At 30.4% G+C, this 20,121-nt stretch overlaps 1 protein-coding gene across 1 annotated transcript in view; it reads left to right on the top strand.

Moving 5' to 3' along the window:
• The first annotated feature begins 278 nt into the window (after positions 1–278).
• Positions 279–20,121, top strand: part of LOC142330670 (uncharacterized) — an 80,230-nt gene continuing 60,387 nt past the window's right edge. Inside the window, exons 1-2 of the mRNA XM_075376115.1 lie at positions 279–315; positions 2,252–2,526. Of these exons, the coding sequence (XP_075232230.1) occupies positions 279–315; positions 2,252–2,397 (183 nt within the window). The 3' untranslated portion in view covers positions 2,398–2,526. The remainder of the gene's footprint in view (positions 316–2,251; positions 2,527–20,121) is intronic.

The following is a 20,121-nucleotide window of genomic DNA, read 5'->3' as shown; positions in this document are numbered from 1 at the left end:
GGATTTATCTTATTTGAATATTAAAAAAAGTTTTAATAGTAATTTTTTTTATAATTCTTCAAATGAGAATCTGATTAGTCTGTTGGGAGTAAATTAAATACGGTAGAATTCTATAACATTATGTGATTCTATTTCATCAACTCTATTCTTTTGTATTTATTATTATACTAATGTATAAATTACAGGTATTGTCTGCCTTTGTTTTGGTTGCTGTCTTTGAATTTAAATCATATTTTACGTAAAATGAATAAACGTTAAGCCTAATGTAGTTTGACAGGATGTCTGAAAACACATTCAATGTAGTTAGTTCATTAAGTATGTACTTGTATATTGTATGTAAAGACCCTTTAGGTTGATTAATTCACAAATGATATATAGTTCTTGTCTATACCATTTTCCTGACGCTAAAATGTTTGGTTGGTACACAATCTTTGTTTAAATTCTGAATTCTGTCATACCATGAATAATAAATCTTTTTTGCTCATTTTAAAGCTATTTGTATTAAATTAAGCAAGGAATATATGTTCATTTTGTATTATTTAAGTTCACCAAATTAAAGATAATTATTATAAAATATAATTTAAAAAAAAAAAATCATTTTTTGGAATAAATAAACAAGAAAGTTTATATAAATGTAAGCTTCATTAGTAACTGACGCCTGGCGAAATATTTCGCCCTAATTTCTCCGCATTCGATAAATTTAAGCCAAACTATAATTCTTGCAACCCAAATTAAGGGTAATATTTTTTTTTTTTAATTTTACTTGAAAAATTGAAAAAAAAAACCCAAAATTCTATTTTAAGTTTTTGAGAAATCTAGGTTAATAAACAAAAAGATTATGGTCTAAAAATACACATTTTATGTTTGGCGTAAAAATATTTTGTTTAATAGGTAATAAACACACAAACACGTTTAAAACACTTATATAAATTATGAATTTTGGATAAAATTGTATGAATAATGTCCAAAGAAAGTAATATATACTTTGAAACAAAATTTAAAAAAACGTTGAAGACATGTTCTTTCTACAGGTGAAAATAGTATAAGAAAGTTTATGTAAAAGTGGATTTGTTTACGCTTTATTAATGAGTATCTTTTGTGAACGATTTCGCCCTGATTTTTGCGTCTTCACTAAAATTAAGCCAGTGTGAATTTTTTGGGACAAATTTATTTACCGTATGGCACCAAGACACAACACAAATTACAGTCAAAAATTACAAACAAATTAATATAAGCTATTGATTCTGGAGTCGCCATCAGGAAATGTTTTTTGAGATAAAATTTAAGGTGTATATTTAGCGGTTTTATGTAAAATTTGATCTAAAATTCGAGATCCTACAAGTGTAGTTTTGAGCTCTGGGGTAAAAGATGAAGGACTGAAGTCAAAAAACAAACTATTTTATGTTTGACCTAACATAATTTTGTTAAATAGATAAATAACCTATTTAATTAATGGGTAATAAGATTGTGCTTACCGGGCCCTTCTGCGGGTCCATTACTGTATCCCGCGATGACAGCATAATGTCCCCGAGCAATGCCTTTATGGCAGTTACCGAGGCATGTTGTTTTCAGGGTGAGGTTTTTCAGCGTGTCCTCACTTAGTGACTTTTTGGCGGGAAACCTCTCGCACCCAATAGTACGGGCTGCTGGGTGTCTGACATTAGATTTTTCCTTCTCCCGCGAAAAGAAAAAAATAATAATAAACACACACAAAAAAAAAAAATACCTTGTAGAGAATGTAATTTTGAGTAAAATGATATGAATGAAGTTCACAAAAAAAAAAAAAAAACAAACAAATACAAACGTAAGAATTTCGAAGTTTATTTAAAGAAAAATATAATCATATCAAAATGTGTCAGAATTTAACTTGGTATTTACGAAGCAAAATTTTCAATATTAGAAATTAAAGCCATTAGTGACTTATCAGTGTATTGTCAATAATTCCTGAGATGTTTGGTTAATTGAAGTTCAACCACCAAAGAATACCGGGATCCAAGATCTCGTATTCAAATCCGTATAAAAGCAGATACTTTATTAGGATTTAAACCTGAGAAATCTCGACTTGAAATTCAATTGATTTACGGAGATCAATTTACCGCTAGACCAAGCCATTGGGTTGAATTTTTTTGATAGATTTTGATTTCATGAAATAAATAATTTATTAGGCATTTTTATATTTATTATTCGATTGTAACTAATTTCACCAGATGTTCAAATTTTAATATTTTTGTTTGGTTTACCATTGTTTCAGGCCATAGTTTCTCTGGGTTAAATGAAGAAATAATTTGGATATCCATAGGCATGGGTATCACAATCGCTATACTGATAACAATAGCATTGTGCTATTTACTTCATGAGAGATGCCGAAAAAGGCGAGAGTTGTATGCGCCCGCATGACCCAGGCCTTTACCTTTAACTCTCCCATTGACATTGCCGCAGAGAGAGTATTATATTACAGTATGATCTCCCACTACAATCTCATTGTCACCGCCATTGCATGTAAGGCACATCTAAATACGATAGAAGGTAAATATAATTATTTATTTTTTGTTATTTGTCGTATATTATTAGTTATATTTGGTTATTTATGTATTAATTATACATTAGTTACGTCATTTTTAATAGTAATTTTTTTTTATCTGCTGTTTAAAAAATGAATACAATTTTTCTGTTATTATTATTATTATTATACGAAATTTTCGAAATGAGTAGTACTTGTGTACTCATCATGAATCAATAAGAATAACTCATTGTGTACTCAATAAGAATAAGCGGAGAGGAATGTTGTCATCAGGCATTGTCTTTCTCCATAATAAGGCTCGGCCGCACACTGCAGCTGTAACAAAGAAGCTCCTGCAGCGTTTTCGTTGGGAAGTGTTTGATCACACACCATACAGCCCGTACTTGGCTCCATCCGATTTTCACCTCTTTGATCACATGAAACGCTGGCTAGGAGGATAACATTTTGGCCCAGACATCGAGTTGCAGACCAGTGTAGAAACATGGCTGAAGACACAGGCGGCTCCGTTCTATGACGAGGGTATTGGATAGTTGGTACCACGCTACGACAAATGTCTAAATCGGAGTGGCGTCTATGTAGAGAAATATCGTAACTATGTAAGTACTTGTTACAAATAAAAAGTTTTTTATTTTCACTGTGGTTTTAATTTCGTGATCGATTGGACCTTGAAAAAAATAACCCTCGTAACTGTATCATATTTTATATTTTGCTCGATACTTACATTTGGAATAATTTTTAGTATCATTAAACCCAATTATTTTCATACAGTCAAATAAATAATTTTAATTATTCAAGGTGTCCTTAAATATAACATAAATTTTGTGTTAATATTTTAAATAATTTAAAATAACACTATACATAATGACAAATTGATTTCTAGTATACTATAATAACATGTAAGTTCATTAAAAAAAATGCAAATTATAAAACAAGAGACCTAAATCAGTCTTGTTGAAAATGTGAAACATCTGTTATTATTAAAACGGCATGAACATTGAATCCTGGTACCAAACTTCACCAAAGAAACTTTTACTAAGTTTTTCACAACAAATATCGAACTTTGTGCTCCACTTGTGAAAATTGATGGCGGAAAACTTAACTGCTCACTTTACTTTTTTTCTCAGACTGTTGGTAAAAAATTTATGTTTATTTTACTTTTTTCGATGTTCTGATTGTATGTGCGGATAAAAATATCATTCAGATGAATAGATTTAAAAGTTAGTTGTTTGTTAAATAGTTATACTGTATTTAAATTTTAAATGCTTTATATAATTCGAATTCATAAAATTATGAATAGAGAAGTTTATATTATTAACAAATTTTTTTAAAATTAAAATTAAAGCAATGGAAATAAACGAAGAGGATTTGTGGTTAGGAGTAGAAATAGTAAATAATACAGATATTTCTAGCCTATAGTGACAGAGGACTTGACGAGCTCAATGGAAATAAAAGGAAGAATAGTAATGGCAAAGGAAGCCAAGACTATGGAGGGGGAATGACTTTGTAGTAAAAGTTTTGATTTAAGTTAGCCAAATGTTATATATGGAATGTTTTGTTGTATAGAAGTGAATCACGGATGATGAGGAAAAGAAAGAGGGATTGAATTGAAGCTTTTAGATCTGGATATGGGAACGATGAGGAAAGTAAGCTGATCGGTTAATGTGAAGAGAACGACAAGGAATGAACATGATTAAAGAAGAAAGTGAACTTATACGGAGTACAAAAAGGAGAAGAAAACACGTTAAGACATCTGGTAAGAGAAAGTGGAATTTTTTAACTACATTGAAGGGGTAAGGAAAACGGAAGCAAGGAAGAAGAAGGATGATGTTAATGGATGAGCTGAAGATTGGAAAGTAGAAGTGGATGGAGGAAGAAGTCTTGGGACAGGCGCGGATGGGGAAATAGTGATGATGTTTTGATTATGAACCGTGTTAAAACCGCGTTTTATTTTGCCTTATTGTTTTCTTTTCTCTTTTTCCAATACTCTTTTATCGTTGCATTGTTTCATTCTTTCTTTCTACAACTGGATCTTAGTTCGTTACTTTTACTTGGTTGTACGAAGTAAAGGAAGTATTGTGATCGCAAAATATTTCGGTTTTCAGATTTCAACGGAAATATCCATTTTGACCATCCCTGAATTCATTGTGACCAGTTTCGGCGTGATGTCTTTACGTGTGTATCTCACGTAACTCAAAAACGATTAGCCGTAGGATGTTGAAATTTCGGATTTAAAACTGTTGTAACATCTTATTGTCCCCTTTTGATTGCAATCGACTGAACCAATAGTGTCCAAAAACACATTTCTTAATTGCAGTAATAAACCCTCATTGAGAGCTTTACAACGATATATCGTAAGTGTACTTTTTTTCACTGGTTCCAAAGTTATAGCCAAATAAAATTCTAATAAATAAAATATTTGGATCTTACAAGGGTAAGGCACATCGGTTCGAATCAGACTTTATCTCCTTTTTTTAATGTTTTTTTTTTTTTTTTTTTAATTTAAATATATTGATTTTTTAATAATTATTAAGCTCTGATTGTAAAAAGATTTTACGATAAATAATAATTCAATAATCAAATTTTTTTTTGTTTGGGGCGAAAAGCGCCTGTGCAATAATAAAAAAATATCAGAAGTTATTAATGAAATAAAATTTTACGTACTGTTCATTTTAAAAATAATGTATATATGTAATTTATTAGGCGTACAAGGAAGTCGTGTCATGATTTTGGCTTCGAAACCTTTCAATGTTAGGAATTTTTTCTGAAATTTCTCTATTCTAGAGTTCTTTTTCAGAGATCTGTTTCTTTCTCAAGATTCTGAGAAAAGCTAATTCAGCTCTTTTCGTTTTTAAAAAATTCGACTATTTTTTTCTAGTCTGTTTCTTTTATTTTTTATTATTTCTACTGGCACCTCGCTGTACCCCAGAATTATTACAAAGTACTGTTAAAAATTAAAAAAAAGAAAAAAACAAATTATAAAAACCTATTCCAACTACAACACGGTTCACAACAACCTCATTTTTTTCACTTTTCTTTTCCTTTGGTAAAATGCATATCCAACCGGGTTGGTCTAGTGGTGAACTCGTCACCGCAAATCAGCTGTTTCGAACTCCAAAGTTCTAAGGTTCAAATCTTAATAAAGGCAGTTTACCTTTATACGGATTTCAATACGACAGATTGGATACCGGTGTTCTTTGATGGTTGGGTTTCAATTAACCACACATCTCAGGATTGGTCGACCGGAGATTGTACAAGACTACACTTCATTTACAATCATACATATCCTTTGAAGTAAATATCTTACAGTAGTTCCGGAGACTAAACAGAAAAAGGTAAAATTCATGCGGAAAACATATTTCCAGTCCGTCCGGATGTTCTAGACCGATTGGGCTGATTTTTTTTCTTTTCGGAATCGTCTGCAGATATTCATCAAGCATTGACAGACTTTTAAAGTGATTTTCTTATGATTAATAATCTCAAAGATTTCCTCAATTAAGTAATAAACGAGGATTTTTTTAGGAATTCTCAAAGGAGATTTACGTTTGGGATCTGCTGACGCTTGATGACATATCTTTGGATCATTCTGAACAGAATAAATTAAAAATCAGTCTGATCTGTTCAGTAGAACGCCCACACCAACTGGAAAAATATGTTCAGCCCTTTTCTTAATATATAAGATTATATTTTTTTTTTAGTAGGAAAAAAAAATTAAAAAAAAAATGTTTTTTACATCAAAAATAAAACATAAAAATATTTTATGATTCGAAGATTGCAATTTATTAGGCGTACAAGGAAGTCGTGTCATGATTTTGGCTTCGAAACCTTTCAATGTTAGGATTTTTTTCTGAAATTTCTCTATTCTAGAGTTCTTTTTCAGAGATCTGTTTCTTTCTCAAGATTCTGAGAAAAGCTAATTCAGCTCTTTTCGTTTTTAAAAAATTCGACTATTTTTTTCTAGTCTGTTTCTTTTATTCTTGAAAGATGCCCGAGTATCTTTTTCTTAGCGGAAAGATCTTTCTCTTTTTTAGGTCCTTTTTTTTTAAGTTTTCATTGTCTTTTTTCAATTTTTTTGTTTTTCCTTTACTGTTTATGTTTAAATATTATTAGTTGAGACTTTCCTGTTTTAATTATTGCTATTATTTTTGCGATTATGGAAAGGCATTTATAAATAACCTTAGTTATACCGTTTGCTTTCTCAATTTTCTCATGGATTGCCACTTTTTCTAAACTATTATGTTGGATCATTTCTCTTTTTTTAAACTTTCAGACTATAAATTTTTGCAAAGTTTGATTTTATAGAACATAAATTTATTTTTTTTCTATATAAATTTGTAATCCCCGGCTTTTCTGTCAGTTCTTTGAGAAGATAAAATTTAATTTCTTATGATCGATGTTTTGGATTAGATTTGCCAAATAATCCGCATAAGAAATAGTAGAATTTTATGTTGTTTTCGGCTTTAGAATTAAGGGACAGATTTCTAATTCTTTTAATTGAAGATTCCAAAGTCTTCGGTTTTCTCTTTTTTTTGCAAAACCGTGTTGAAAATAATTGGTGGTAGTCCATCTACTATTCTGAATTTAATTGTAATTGGAAATGATTTAAATATTCATCCATGAGCTTAATTTTGAAATAGGTTAATATTTTTTAAATTAATTTCTTAGTTTCAGGGTCAGTTCCGAATTCTTCTAGGGTACTAAATAAATTTTTATCGTTTAATTTTTAATGTTTTATTTATTTATTTTTTTAATAACATTAGTGGTTTTGAATCATACGGTGATTTGAGCTTTTTGAATTAATTTTTAATAACTTAGCTGTAATTTAGCTTATTCTTTGTAATTTATTACAAATTAATTAACAGTAGGTAAAAACGAAAAAAGTTAAAATTTAAGTAGAATTTGATGTTCATGCGCCTAATAATTTTATGTAGGAAAACGATTAACAAAGTTTTCTTTAGCTGCTTTTTTAATATTTTTATTCGTAAAAATATATATATAATAAAAAGATAATAAAGGTTTTGATAAATTTTTTTTCGAGAAAAACTAAATTAATAGAGAGTATGAAATACTTTTAATAAAATCTGAAATGAAAAGAAAAATATTTAAAAGCATCGTATAAAATATTTAAAAAAGAGATAATTTTAAGACTGTTCGTCATTGAAAGAGGGGTATTAGCTATATAAAAAGAGCCTATCGAAATTATAATGAACAGCATTTCTCATATTTTTTTTAACTTTTAATATTTTTATTAAGGAGACGTCTTGTAGTTATTACTTAATTAAACGTTAGTTTATTTTATATTATATAATATATAAATTATTTCCATGAAAATAAAGAAAATATTTTTTCACACTTTTCATTAGTTTAAAAAAAAATTTTCTCAATTATTACTTTTTCGTTCATATGTACACATTACATTGTTTTCTGATTTTGATTAATTGGTACATTTCATTGAAATATTACATTTTATTTTTCTTTACCGTAAATTAAAGTGAAAAAAAATCAGTTTGAATATTTTAAAATAATTTTTTTACTTTAAAATTGCATAATATGGATCACAAGATTTATTTTCATATTATTATCGAAATGGAGGTATTCTGATGTCATATATTTTTCAGTTTTCTTTTGAACTAAAGGTTCACCGCAACAATAAAAAAAAAAGTATGAAGGGCTGCTTGTTCATTTTTACTGGATTTGACTTTTGAGATTATCTATAAGATACAAATTCTGATAACAAATTTGTAGTACTTTCCTGGCATTCGTTTCTTATTGTTAAATAGTGGAAAAATAATTATACATGAAAAAAGTTATCTGAGATTTCTTTTTTGGGATAGGGGTAATTTATGATTCGAAGTTTAATTGTAAAATTATCATTATTTGTTTAAATAGACCAAAAAAAGTTTTAAAGATTCAAAAAATTGGTATTTTAAAAATTTCTCTGCTCCCCATCTCCAAAACCATTCTAAGAAACGTTTTTGATTTTTCTACGTTTACAATGTTAAATGGAAGAAATTGAAAAAAAATTGCTCAAATAAATGTACAACTAATAAAAGGTACCCATGATTTCTTGTGGGACGTTGAGAGTGAATTTTGGTGACATTTTATAGCAAGATTATTACTAAAAATTTATCATTTCAATTTTTAATGTTATTAAAAATTTTAATTTATCAAAAAAGTTTTGAAAAATTTTATAAATCAATATTTTTAAATTTTGATTGGCTCCCCACCCACAATATTGCTTCCAACGTATTTCTTTTGTGAGGTGACTAGCATTTTGACTTAATAAAAAGCTAGGTTTTCGATTTTTGGAGAAAGGCGAATTTTGGGGCAAGATTTTTTTTATATGGAAAGATAAGCATATACACGATGTACTGAGCTTAATATAAAGTGGGGGTATGTTAACAAATCTTTTTAAAAACCCTGCCCAATTCCAGAAGATATTGCCCCCATAATTTTACCAACAAAATACCTCATACACACGAGTATCTGTACAAAATGTCATAAAAATATTTTTATCCAGACAAATTGTAACCTTCAAACATGCCAACACACGTACGTACGTACGAATATTACCTCCTTTTTTGTTTTTTGGGATGCCTGGGTTATGAACCATCGAGAAATGAAAAAACCCATATACCCCATTTTTTAGCTGACTACCATACTTTCCCTCTTGCAGCATAGTTTTAGAGCTTTGATGCCAGGCAAGTTGACATATTAAATTATTTCAACTGGATTTGAGTTTTTAGTTTTAGTTCAGAAGATAATGGGCTTAACTTTTTAAAATATTTGAGTATTTTTTAATAATTTTAATGAAAATATAAAGGTTTTATTGTGCTTTCAATATGTACCACTTTCATGTTAAAAAATAAATTACTCCTTTGTTTCCTAAAATTCTAGAACTTTGTCTTACAATTTAAAACCATTTTTTCTCGATTTATGGAACGTGAACAACTTTACGTATGGTTTTTAATCTTTTTACTCCAGTAGTTTTTCCTTTTTTGTGTATGGACTTGTTTTATTTTCTCAGAAACCGCCAAGTTGTTGATTTCTTGTGTTGGTTCTTTAAATCTATTGAAATTATTGATTTATCTTGAAACGTGTTCGGGTCTTTTGTTGCTTCATTGATGTTTATGTTTTGCATATTTTTACGGATATCGTAATATCCATCTATTACTGTTCTTTTGCGTTTTTATACATGTGAGCATACGTTTGGTGAATCTTATATCATTTATGTAAGTAATGTGGCTATAGAATTGTATCTTGCGTTTTCGGATTATATCGGTGAGTTTTTTGCAATGTGTAGCGTTCCTTTTTAGTTTATTCGAGTTTGTAGTAATCATCGGCTTTATTTTCGCCTAGGGTTTTCGATAAAAACCATCGGGTTGGTCCAGAGGTGAACGCATCTTCCCAAATCAGCTGATTTGGAAGTCGAGAGTTCCAGCGTTCAAGTCCTAGTAAAGTCAGTTATTTTTACACGGATTTGAATACTAAATCATGGATACCGATGTTCTTTGGTGGTTGGATTTCAATTAACCACACATCTCAGGCGTGGTCGAACTGAGACAACATGACTACAGTTCATTTACACTAATACATATCATCCTTATTCATCCTCTGAAATATTATCTTAAAAGTAATTACCGGAGGCTAAACAGAATAAGAAAAAAGGGTTTTCGATAATCTTTTCCTTTTGCGTTTAAATACATGGTTGTTGCGTTTCGTTAGTGGTCTCAGACATTTTGCCCCATTACAAGCATTCGGGTTGACGATCTTGCAATGGCGGATATTTTTTTAACTATTTATTTCAGGATAGTTAATTTTTCGGTTAACAGTATTAACTTTTATAAAAACCTATATAACCAGAGTAAGGTTTTAAAGTGAAATACTTTTATTAAATAAATTGAAGCAAAACGGAATTGATATTAATGATGAAATGGTAAAATGATAAAAATAATACTATATATTATGTATGTAGAATATTAAAGTAAGTTTAGTTTAGAGATTACTGAAGAATATATTTTGAAAATGAAACAGTTGTACTGAAAGACAGAGGTGGAAAAACTACCTGAATTACTTTATCATAACAACTTATCGCAAACCGAGCAAAGACTAATATAAAAAGTTACAGAAAGAAAGATAAAAGGTAGAGATAGTACTGTAAAAGTGAAATTTTTAAAATTTTGAAAGTAAGAAGTAAGAAGTAAGGAAAGATGAGAACATGAAAAAGAGGACGCACGAATGGAAGACAGAGGAAATAAAAGAAAAAAATCAGTATGAATACGTTAACAAAAAATAATTATCATGTTTTAACGTAAATGAATGTTGCAAAAAAGGTTATAAAAATGTAAAGTGGGAGGATGAAATAAAATATTGAATGGTGTAAGGAAGGACATGAAATTACAAAAGAATAAGATGATAGAATGAAAAAGGACAAAATGAAAAGGCTAATTTTCTACCTTTCTTGATCGCCAAGAGAATTTGAATTGATAAACTATAGAAGAAAATTTCTAGATACTAAATAACTCTTCTTAAAACAGAAGAGAACAATAAAATTTTTTTTTTCCTTTTTTTTTTTGTAGATGAATCTGAGAAATGCCATTTACGCATCCCATAAAAGGGGGAGTGTCGGACTCGCACGGGTTCGGCTAGATGTTGTTAGAAGCCTATGTGTACCCGCACCCTACCGACTAAAACTCCTATCTCACCGTTTCTCTTCCTCCGGGGTAGGTTCTACAGTTTAAGCATTGCGCGGGCCCAGAAGGTGCCTTTAGGGTCCAGGGGTTTAGAGTCCCCGTGCTTCATCACCGTTGCCCATCCGCACAAGCGCAGACGCATTTTTTATTTGTAAAAAAAAAATTACTGAAAATATTAATAGACTGATTCCTTAGGATAATTGTACAACCAGCTTGACATTTTATTTCAAATATTTCAGATATTTTAAATATAAATTACGTTTACATTTATATTTCCCGAAAATGCATATGTAATGGCTCTGACTTACATTTAAGTGTTCAGTCGTAGAATAGATAATAATTATGTATTATAATAGTACGACAATAATTTTAAACAAAATGAATTTAGTACTGAATAGATTTTTAGTACTTAAAAAAACTAGAGGACAATATTTTATCATACAATTGTTATTCTTACCTTTTAGCTGTTTGATTTTGATTTATGAACTACTAGTTTTACAAGAAAGCTACATTTTTTCTTGTTTAGATTTGTTCATTGCCATTTGTTGTTTTCTTTTCTTGAATATGTTTATATCTTACTTAGTGTCTACGTTTATAGTCTATGAAATTAATTTATGTCTTTTTCCTTCTATTCTCTACACAAATGCTTTTTTTTTGTTATCAAAAATTGGTAGATTTTTGCTTCAGAAGGACGATAATAAAACATACTGCCACATACGAGATTTTTTTTTTAAGTATTGGAAGTCGTACATTCCTATAACTTCAACAATCTAGATTGCCGGAAATTAGAGTAAGAGCTTTTGTATGGTTAATAAACAACAAACACGCCCACATGAAGAATATGATTAATGTTCTAATACAATGCTATAACCACCCAAATGTTGTTTGGAAAACTTTTACTTTTCTCTTAAAAACATAAAAAATTACATGAATGTTTTTTCGAGCATAAATTTCATTTTTTTAAAATAAAAATAAATAAATTTTACGCAGCAGAATACATATTTACTTCATTGTAGAACTAAAGGAAGTAATGTGATCGCGAAAAATTTCGGTTTTTAGATTTCAACGGAAATATCCATTTTGACCACCCTTGAACCATTTTGACCAGTTTCAGCGTGATCTGTACGTACATAAGTATGTGAGTACGTATGTATTAAGACATAACTCAAAAATATTAGCCGTAGGACATTGAAATTTTGGATTTAAGACTGTTGTAACATCTACTTGTGCACCTCCCTTTTTGATTACAATCGACTGAACCAAAAGTGTCCAAAATAGCCCAAAATCCAAAACAATTTTGATTTTTGACTTTTTCTTAACTGCAGCAATAATCTCTCATTGAAAGCTTTTAAACTATATATCATAAGTGATACTTATTTTAATTGGTTCCAGAGTTATAGCCAAATAAAAGGTTAATTAATAAAATATTTGGATCTTAGGGGAAGGCACATCGGTTCGAATCAGACTTCATCTTCTTTTTTTTTAACTTTATTTTTAATTTAAATATATTTATTTATTAATAATTAATTATTATCCTCTCATAGTAAAAAAAGTTTACGATGAATCATAATTCAATAATAAAAAATATCCCTTTCGGCACGCCGGAAGGCGGAGGTAGATTTCATCAGTGCTAAGTTTATATTTCTACCTAAAAGTTAAGAAAAACTTCAATTTACTCTATACAATGGTTGCGTGTGAAAAAGTTTCACATGTTTAGCATACGACAAGCCCCATCTTCTTACAATTCCAGCAACGTTTTGGTTATCCCTTGTCGTAAGGGTTGGTCATATCAAAAATCGTCTCAGACAGAAGTTCTTGGTAATGTTTAGAGGACCAACGACCACTTTAAACCGATTCGAGACTGTGCTTATTAAGGGAGGTATGATTTTTTTTTGTCTTCAAAACTCCATTTTTTCCACCCGCTGTTGGTGATATCAAAAAACTTTACTTAGATAAGTTTTAGGCCCTTATCCTGAGAATAGTAGGAACTTTAAAATAGTTCCTCCATATTTTACTTAATAAAAAAGTTATAGCGATATTTTGTGGCTTTTTTTCGAAAAATTCCTCCATTTCCACCCCTATGTTTTGCATGGGGAAAAATCATTTCTAACGATTTTACCTATTTACAATCTCGAAGGAGATTTTGGGTCGTTATATTTTATGTATTAATGTGGAAGAGACTGGCGCAAATTACGGCAATTATCGTGTCCACAAGAAAGTGAAATATATATATATATATATAAACTTTTTAACTGACGGTGGTTTTGGGGTCTGGTAGATGAGAAATACGAAGATACGTCGACATTTTGTGGAAGTCGAATCATGGTAACCAACACAACAAGTAGCTTTCTTATGAAATCTACCTGAAAAGTAAGAAAAAAATCAGAAATTTTCAAGGAAATAAAGTTTTATGTACTTTTCATTTAAAAAAATAGTGTAATGTAATTTAATAGGCGTACAAGGAAGGCGCGTATTGTCCACATCAGACTTTTTTATGTTTGTACTCATGGCAGGAATACATATAATAGGAGGGAATTAGAACTTGTAAACGTTAATTGGTACATCAATTCCTGTCACAAACTCAAATGACGTAGGTTGTCTGTAATTAAATTACACTGCTCATTACGCATCAAAAGAATGATATGTTACAGTCAGTGTATTCGGATGAACGTTATTTCATTTGAATTTTTAACTTTTACTAATTTAAATTACTGATTAATTTTTAAAGAAAATAGTAGTTCTATAAATCTAGTAGAGAAATTTAATAAAGGAAAGTATGATATGATAAGAACTTGGTAATTTTAATTAGTTTTCGTATATAAAATATATATATTTATCGTAGGATTTTTAAGTTAGTTTTTCAGCAGTTTAATTTATTCTAATTAATTATCGTAACTGAAAAGTATTTTCTGAAAATACTTTTGATTGTTTACTCTTGCTCACTAGTTTGATTGTCAAGTTAAATGTAATTAAAATAAGGAATAATTTACATTCTCATCGCTCGGAAAATGAAAAACGTAATAATGGTGTTCTTTTGATAATGCGATTAGTTTTTGCTTTTTAATTTATGTTGTTTATCCGATACTTTCATACAGCCATTTATGTTTATAAGTATAAATAACGTTACTTTTAAATTGTTTCAATTGGATTCATCGTATCATAAGGTGCCATAACAACAGAAAGCTTCCTGCTTGTAGAAATGTATTGATAAACTTGTGTAAGTTTTACGATTATTTAACTATATAAAATTAATTGCATTTAGGTAATAAGAAATAATAAAAGAAAGAACTCTACTTTTCTTTCTTCTGAAACACCTACTTTTTTACTGTTTTTAAATGTTCTCACAGTTTTATATATTATAAAGCTTACGTTTCCTTGCTGTAAAAAACTTCTGTATTTCCTTATGTAATTATAATAAAAATTGTGTTTATAATATACACACTTTGCTGTACACAATCTCTTGTGACCGCCCGGGGGTGCGAAGTTTGTCCCCGGTTCCTACGCGGACCGGATTGAGGTTATGTTTCCCTTGTTAAGTGACCTAATTGGTCGACTTGTTTGGGTGTAGGTCTGAATTTCTATATTACGCAAGACATAATTCTGATTGGTATGAGTGTAGCACTGAATTAACTTTAAACTAGTTCGTTTTCTGAGCCATTCACAGTCACGGACGGTGCTGTGAAATCTGGACTAGGCGCGGGGTTCGCGCTTTCGTGTTTTCGATTGGTTAGTTAGAATCTAGAATCATGTTAGGTTGGATATGAAGATGTTCGTTTGAGGCTTACGTGAAGTCGGGATTTGGAATGTATTTTACTGATGCAAATGTCTGCTGAGGCATTTACATCGGTGGCATCCCGACTCAGGCCTGGTTAATGACTGTGAGATGTAATCAATTAGAAGTTCTAAAGACGACCTCTGGTAAAGCCCCCTCAGGGCTTGGAACGGAAGGGTGGTGTGGCGACCGGTAACGTCACAAGATCTTCCCCCTACGGGGTTGAGATTTACACAGTCTCATTTAGGTTATTTCATATATTACAGTGTACATTTGCGTACTGTGCACATTTGCGTACAGATAAATTTTACTTCCCAATTTATCAGTTTTTTCTATTTTGTACACGGAACGGAACGCAAGAATGGCGGGAATTTGAATATTTCCCCCTACAGATCGCAGAGCCTGTACAATGTCCCTTGCTGCTGTATGTTTTTATTATCGGGCGGATTTCATCGGTTATTTAGTGGCGGTTATAAATTTTAAGATTTATTTATGGACGGATTTGGTAATTTGTGTTCCTATCCGTATGGACCATGGTGTAATTTATTTACTGGTTCTGACCGTGATAGACTAAGCTTTTGAGCCTAGTAATCTCGGCGTGATTCCCCTTCAGTCCATCCGCTGAAGTACCCTCGGTACCAGCATCTATCCTGCTAACCCAGGAGTGCGCCTACCGGAGCTCTAGTTATTTGGAGGGAGAAATGCGCCCCGTTCTCCGGAGGGAGTCGCATATGCCGACTAAATGAAATTGGGTCTCTTCGTGGGACGGTGTGGGATGATGTCTAGCTTTTTATAGTTCTAACAAAATTTAATTGCGAAAACGGTCACTTTCGCGGCCGGAATTTTTGTGCGGTTTCCATTTATAGGTTACGCAATATAGAGGCTCCTAAGCCTGGTTTGTCATTTTTTGACTCTCGTACCGCCTCTTCACAGTGGTTCGTTTAATATGGCATGAGGCCGTTTTCTTATATCCTGTGGAGTACGGTCCTCTCGGCAGATGTCCCAGAGATGGCCGTGTTTGGACACGGCCGCTCTCCCAATATTTTGTACACATATAGTTACGCCGTAATTTTTTAATTTTATATAATCCATACAATAATTTACATTATTAACCTGTAGCAATTTTAAGAAACAAGAATGTATATTGCAAAAGGTAACTACTTTTTCTTGCCTGAAATTTAAATGTAGTTTTCTGATTGATTCAAGAAAATGAATAGGACAGAGATACTTAGCGCTAAAAAAATAGTTTGTGCTTGCTGTTATTAGTTCAGCTTATAAAAAAAATAAATAAATTCGGTAAATCGACAAAATAGCGAACAATATTTAGGCAGCTTCGGGTAACTGAAAGTACATCAGGCTGAATGTATAATACATGATAAATTATTCGGAAATTAAAAAAGAAACAAAAGTAATAATTTTTTTCTTTGTCATTTTAATATATGAAGAAATTAGTTTCTCGATTGGCAAAATAAATCTGCTAAACGGCAATGAAGTTCTGAATTAAACCATCAAATTTTTAATCGTTATTTATTTATCTCTTGGAAAGTATCCCTTCCATTATTTAAAATAAAGCTTTTTTCAGGATTAGATGATTGACGCTGATACCAGGGTTAGAAATCAGGATATTTGATATTCAATCACTCTTTTGAAAATAACTATACTCTTATCGGAATGATTCCAATTATGCGATTTTTTTATATTTTTTTTTTGTTTAACCTCCGGGTTCACTATTAGGTATAGCTTCAGAGGATGAGAATGATTCATGAGGATGAATGATTTGTAGTGTGTGTGAGAATGGCATACTTGACCGGGATTCGAACCCGGGACCTCCAATTATGCAATTTTTTTTTGTTTAATTTCTGGTTTTCCACCGTTAGGCATGCTACAGAGGATGAAACGAATGATTTTCAGCGTTGTCAAAATGCCATGCCTGACCGGGATTCAAACCCGGGACTTCCGGATGAGAGGCCGAAACGCTACCACTCGCGCCATGGAGACTGGCTACAATTATACGATTGATTCCTAAAACATTCACGGGCACTTTTTTGTCAGCACGTTTTCAAGTCATTTTTAATAAATTTCTTGTATAAAATATTTGATTTTTCAATAACTATTGGAGAAATTCACTTAGGATTGTATTGCGTCATTTATGTATATTTTGTTTTCCATCTTTTTGGATATTTGAGAGAATTTGGTTAAAATGTCCTACAATTTAACGTATTGCATTCGTTGAATCCCAATGTTCGAGATATCGATCTAAGTAGATTATCGAATCGAGGATTGGAGTGATTGTGTGAACAGTTCTTCCAATTATATTATTATGTTCAATTAATTCATTGTGTTTCAATTATTAATTTTGTTCTATTTAATAAATATTGTTTTATAATTCGAAAACGCATGTGCGTTATTAATTAGAGACATAACAGCTTTGTTCTCCAGCATAATGTTTTCATCAACATTTACCGTTTGATCCGTGTATTCCTAGTAGAAATTAATTTCCTGGTATCCAATTGCGAACGTCTAATTCCTGATATCCGATACGTTCACCAACATTGGTCTAGTTAACGTAACTACAATCATCCTACAATAAATATTTGATTGATTCCTGAAATGCTATTTAGTTCATACACGACGAAATATTCTAAATGCACATACAATACACACAACCATCTACTAAATGAACATACATAATTCAAACCACATTTATAGACTTTGAATCACATTATTAATACAAAAATAATGCATAAAAATTCCTGCGCAATAAGACCGAGTTTTCGTTTCAGACGTCCTCGCTATTTCGCAGTTAGAAATACAATAATTTTCAGAGTAAAACGCACTACATTCGTTCGATTAACAAGTGACCACACACACAAGCGTCAAGTTTCAGTTCACTCACTAGTGTAACTGTCTGCATAAGCGCATATGTGAAATACAGCATTTCATTGTTAATAAACCTCAAATTGAAATTATGTTGTTTGTTGTCGAAATTAAATTGATGGTAACTCATGAAATTTATTTAATAGTTATGGAAATTTTTGAGCCACAAAATTTTATACGTGAATGGTATTTTTGTAGTCCTCAAAACATAAAGAAAATTTATTTCCCCCTTATCTAATCGTGCGACCGAAAAAAATACCTCGAATTGAGGTATGTTGTGCGTTGTTGAACTTAAAATTAGTGTAACTCAGGAACCAGAAACGACCAACCAACCTTCGTCAGATTTTCACATGCACAACTTCAGATACACAACTACAGCACATTTAAATTTCAATGGAATTGATTAAGTAGTTTTGGAGATTTTTGAGCCACAGAATTTATACACAAGCCTGTATATATATATATGTAAGGAAATTACATTTTAAGTAAATGGCATTTTCCTCATACTTCATCAATGTGTAACATCAGCTGATGCCAGTGTAAAAACAACAGCACCAGTCAGTCAGTAAGGTCAGTTGGAAGGAAAAATAATGATAGCTGAAAAATTATTTTAACGTGATTTTCGTAAAAAAACTATTTCATAATATATTGAGATTCTTTTTGTATTACTAAAGTTTAAAGTTTACATTAATATATTTGACGATCGTGATGGACAAGAACATAAAAAATTTCTGGAGATTTTATTTTAAATACCATTTTTACTTTTTCTCAAAGTATTGAATCAGTCTATACACAAAATATCTTGCTAACAAGATATGTTGTATCTTTATATATTAAAAAAAACAACAACAAATAAAAAATGAAATAAATAAACAAGACTTCAATTTAAAATAATTATAAAAAGTTTCACATTAACAAATAAGATTTTACAATTTTTTTATGTACAGGATCAAAATTTTACTTTGTTTTCAAAATCAAACATTTTACATTTTTGATGAATATGTTAAATGAGTATTTACGAATGAATTAGGCTTTAGTATATTTTCATGTAACATCAGGATTATTCTGTTATTTGTATAATGCGATGAAAACCCAAACATCATTTAAAATCTGGTTCGTAGAAAATATTAACGTATTATAAATCAAGGCGATTAATAGGAGACACATTTTTTAATACAATTTTTAATCTTAATTAAATATACAATTAATTACTTCGATTATGCAGATATCAATAAATAATTTTTTTTTTGTAATGATATTTTTGTTTGAGAAAGCCATAGGACGTTTTTTCTCGTAATGGTATATATCTCTAATGCATTTCCTTTCTTTTATTTCGGTTTTAACTTAACAGAACTTTATCGGACGGATGTACGCGTATTTTCGATTTAACGCCTTACAGATATCCTCGATAACTCCTTTTCAAAGTAAACTGACAAGGATTATCGTGTCTTTAAATCTGCTTCAATTCTGCTTACTCGTATAGTTGAATGTTTAGCAATATTCTAACACAATATTTTTCATTCCTATCTTTGCAAATAAAAATTAACTATGATTTTAATTTTTTAAATCATTCTACGACCTAATATCGCGTCATTTTATATTCTATACTTCTGGGTAACACACATGTATAATATTATACCCATATATTTAGGATTGTATAATTTACATTATATATATTCAAAATAGCCCGTAACTTAATACATAACCGTATAATAAATCGGGAAGAGTTCATAATTATCGGAAATTTTGTATAATTCTCAATGATATTGGACAATATGCTTAATTTGTCAAACATTCCGGATATTTTAAATAATCTCCAATTCGTAGTGGTAATATGTTATTTATTATTACAAGATAAACTTAACTAACTTAAATTAAGATTGCAGACTCGGTGATCGTTCTAGTTTAGCCAAACCACGCCACACTAACAAAATAACTGTATATTTATTATAAGTTCTAAAAGCTGTTAGTTGCCATTGTTCACCTGACATGCTTTCTCGGTCTAATTTTTTCAAAATACATCAATAGCAATCCCTGGAGAATATGTAAAATAACCGGTATTATTAATAAATTCCTATATATTTATTAAATTTTATAATCGGTAATTATATATAATATAACATATATATATATATATATATATATATATATATATATATATATGTTATATATATATAATATATATATATAGTAGCTCTCCGTCGCAAATTAGCTTGCGGTATATGGTTACTTGCGTTTCCCGTACCCGTCAATCTTTTTAT

The sequence above is a fragment of the Lycorma delicatula genome, chromosome 9 (genome assembly GCF_047948215.1).
Source record: "Lycorma delicatula isolate Av1 chromosome 9, ASM4794821v1, whole genome shotgun sequence".
Taxonomy (NCBI): Eukaryota; Metazoa; Arthropoda; class Insecta; order Hemiptera; family Fulgoridae; genus Lycorma; species Lycorma delicatula.
This window is presented reverse-complemented; position numbering and strand designations above follow the sequence as displayed.